The following is a 2,500-nucleotide window of genomic DNA, read 5'->3' as shown; positions in this document are numbered from 1 at the left end:
TGTTACCATTTCCATAGTTAGGTCTCAGTGCTTCACCCTTAGGGGCCTTCCCTCTGAAGTTAGGGTAACGTGTTCTCGTCCTTAAACTGTCTCTGGATGACGCTGACGAAGATGACGATGGTGGTGTATAGGATGCTGCTGCTGATGATGGCAGACCCCCTCCAGGTAACCCCCCTGTCCTCGTGACGCTGGAGCCACGGCCCTCCCCGCGGACAGAGGTCAACACCGGCCGGGGCATCTTGGATGAGGACGAATGAGAGCTAGATTCTGACAAAGAGGAAGAATCCGACGTGGTTGGCGATCTTGCTCGAGTGCTTTGAGCCGGTTGGACTCTGAAGGGCAGCCTGTAGCCGCCAGGCACCCGGATGGCCGACGAGGGAGAGCGGGCCCTGCCGTTAGCAGAGACGGCGGGCCGCTGGTAGGAAGAGCTGGTCCTGCCTCCACTGGAGGGCTCTCGTTTGTCCCCCTCCACCCCGCCTCTGTTGCCCGGGGTTTGGTGGTGATTCACAGGATTTGACGTGGTGGTTTTGGGGGCTGCTGTGGGGTCCGGTACTTTTTCATTTCGGTCAACGATCACCTTACTCCCCTCGTAGAGATAGTCCTTTTCATGATCGTTGTCATTGTTATTATTATTATTATGGTTATGAGAGCCTCCTCCATGGACGGCCTCGCTGGAGGCTCTGTGGCCACCTGAGGAATGATGGGAATCGGAGTTTGAAGAGGAGGGTGCAGCAGTAGAGGTAGATGGTTGTCTAGACTCGCTAAACTCATTCTTTCTAACTGTCGTAGAGGGTTTGTGCAAACTGTCTCTCAGCCCTTTCTTCAGCAGGTTGTGCTCTGGGGCGGCCTCCACATTATCACTCGTCTCCTGTATCGTGGACACCCCTGCGGCTCCAGTGGCCCCTGAGGCCCTTCTGGCCGAGCCCTGCAGGACGGGCCGCCCCGCCCCGACCGAGGATGAGGTCCTGCCCCACGGCGCCCTGCCCTGCTGCCTGTTGGACGACACTCTGGCCCCGGTGCCAAACCTTCCCGGGAAGCGGCCCGCCAGAGACGGCGATCGCTCTGCGTGTGAGGGCTGCACTCTGGCAGGAGACACAACGTCTTTCTCCTCCTCTCCATCCGGCCCTTCTTCGCTCTCCTTCCCGTCGTTCTCGGCGGATGGCACGTTTGCATTCAACGCCGTTAACCGAACGGCGGACGTCTGCCCTTCAGCTTGTCCCGTCCTACTCCCCGTGTTCTCGCGCTCGGCGTTGTCGGACTCCTCCCCATACGTCGTGTCCTGCTTTTCGGGGGTGTGTGAGGGCTGTGTGTTGTGGGACGTTGCGGTGTTATGGGTCACTCTGCGGGCAGCGGGCCGAGAGTCTTGTGTTTCTGTGGCGGCGGGCGTCCGAGACCCGCTGAGAGGAATGAGGGATGGATTGTGTGCGCCGGCGGAGGAGGGATTGTGTGATCTGGAGCGCGACACGTCCAAGCCCTCGGTGTTTGATGTCGACTTGCTCTGGGAACCCGTCCTGGAGTTGGACCGGGAGACCGCTGAGTTTAAGGTGCCAGATGTCTCGCGGGTCTGAGATCCAGTTGGCAAAGGTGATTGTGACTTTGAACTATCTGTGTTTGACGATGCTTGACTTTGAGTCCTGCCTGGCAATTTCGCCTGAGCATTGGCAGTGGAATCAGGCCTGTATTTATATCCATTTGGATATCGGGTGAAATTCCCCCTTGCTGCAATTCCTGAATTCCTTTGGCCAAAACCATATCGCGAGTTCAGCACAGACCCACTGATACGCCTGGCCACGGCAGGATCTCTGCCCGAAGGCGGTGCTACTGTTTTGGGCTGTGCCGTGGTTTGCGTTGAAACAGGGGTGGAGGGTTCCCTCTGGCTTAAACTTGGCTGAGCGTATGGGACTTTGCTCTCGGGCTTTAGAGAATCTGTGTAACCGTCCTTTTGGATGACTGATAACTCCTGGGAATGTTTTGGAATCAGTAGGGTGGAGGAAGCCCCAGATGACGAAGAAGACAAGGCTGTAGATGACGAAGAGGACGATAAAGAGGGAGATCCCGGTTTCTGATGAACCCTGATCTTAATCGGTCTTCTTGGTGGCGCTTTCCGGGGGGTCGTGGCGGCTGTGGTTGGAGCCAAAGTCACAGCCCTAAGGGTGGAGGTCATTGGAGTGGGCGTGACCACCAGTGTGCTAGTCACTTGGGGCTCTGAGTAAACAACGTCGTTGTCGGCCTCTTCCTCTTCCACAGCCTCCACGGTCACTGGCTCTTCTTCTGGGGGTGGTTTGGTGGGGAACGTCTTCGCCTCCTCCTCCTCCTCCTCCTCCTCCACTTTCTCCTCAGGCTTCTCTCTGGCCCTCCCTCTGCTGGAGGCTCCATTGCGGGCGGACCCCCTGACGGAGGAGAAGATGCTGTGGTAGGAGCGGGACTGGGAGAGGGGGCGGACCCGCCGGTGGGTGGACTGGGCCCGGGTCGTTTGAGGGGTCTCCGTCACTTCTGCTGA

At 58.2% G+C, this 2,500-nt stretch overlaps 1 protein-coding gene across 2 annotated transcripts in view; it reads right to left on the bottom strand.

Moving 5' to 3' along the window:
• The window catches only part of fndc1 (fibronectin type III domain containing 1), a 41,132-nt gene that overhangs the window by 15,609 nt on the left and 23,023 nt on the right, over positions 1-2,500 (bottom strand). For both annotated transcript variants that reach the window (XM_060041238.1, XM_060041240.1), the window contains exon 10: positions 7-2,500. This exon is cut by the window's right edge and continues 89 nt beyond it. In XM_060041238.1, coding sequence (XP_059897221.1) covers positions 7-2,500 — 2,494 coding nt within the window. The remainder of the gene's footprint in view (positions 1-6) is intronic.

This window comes from Gadus macrocephalus, chromosome 21, assembly GCF_031168955.1.
Source record: "Gadus macrocephalus chromosome 21, ASM3116895v1".
Taxonomy (NCBI): Eukaryota; Metazoa; Chordata; class Actinopteri; order Gadiformes; family Gadidae; genus Gadus; species Gadus macrocephalus.
This window is presented reverse-complemented; position numbering and strand designations above follow the sequence as displayed.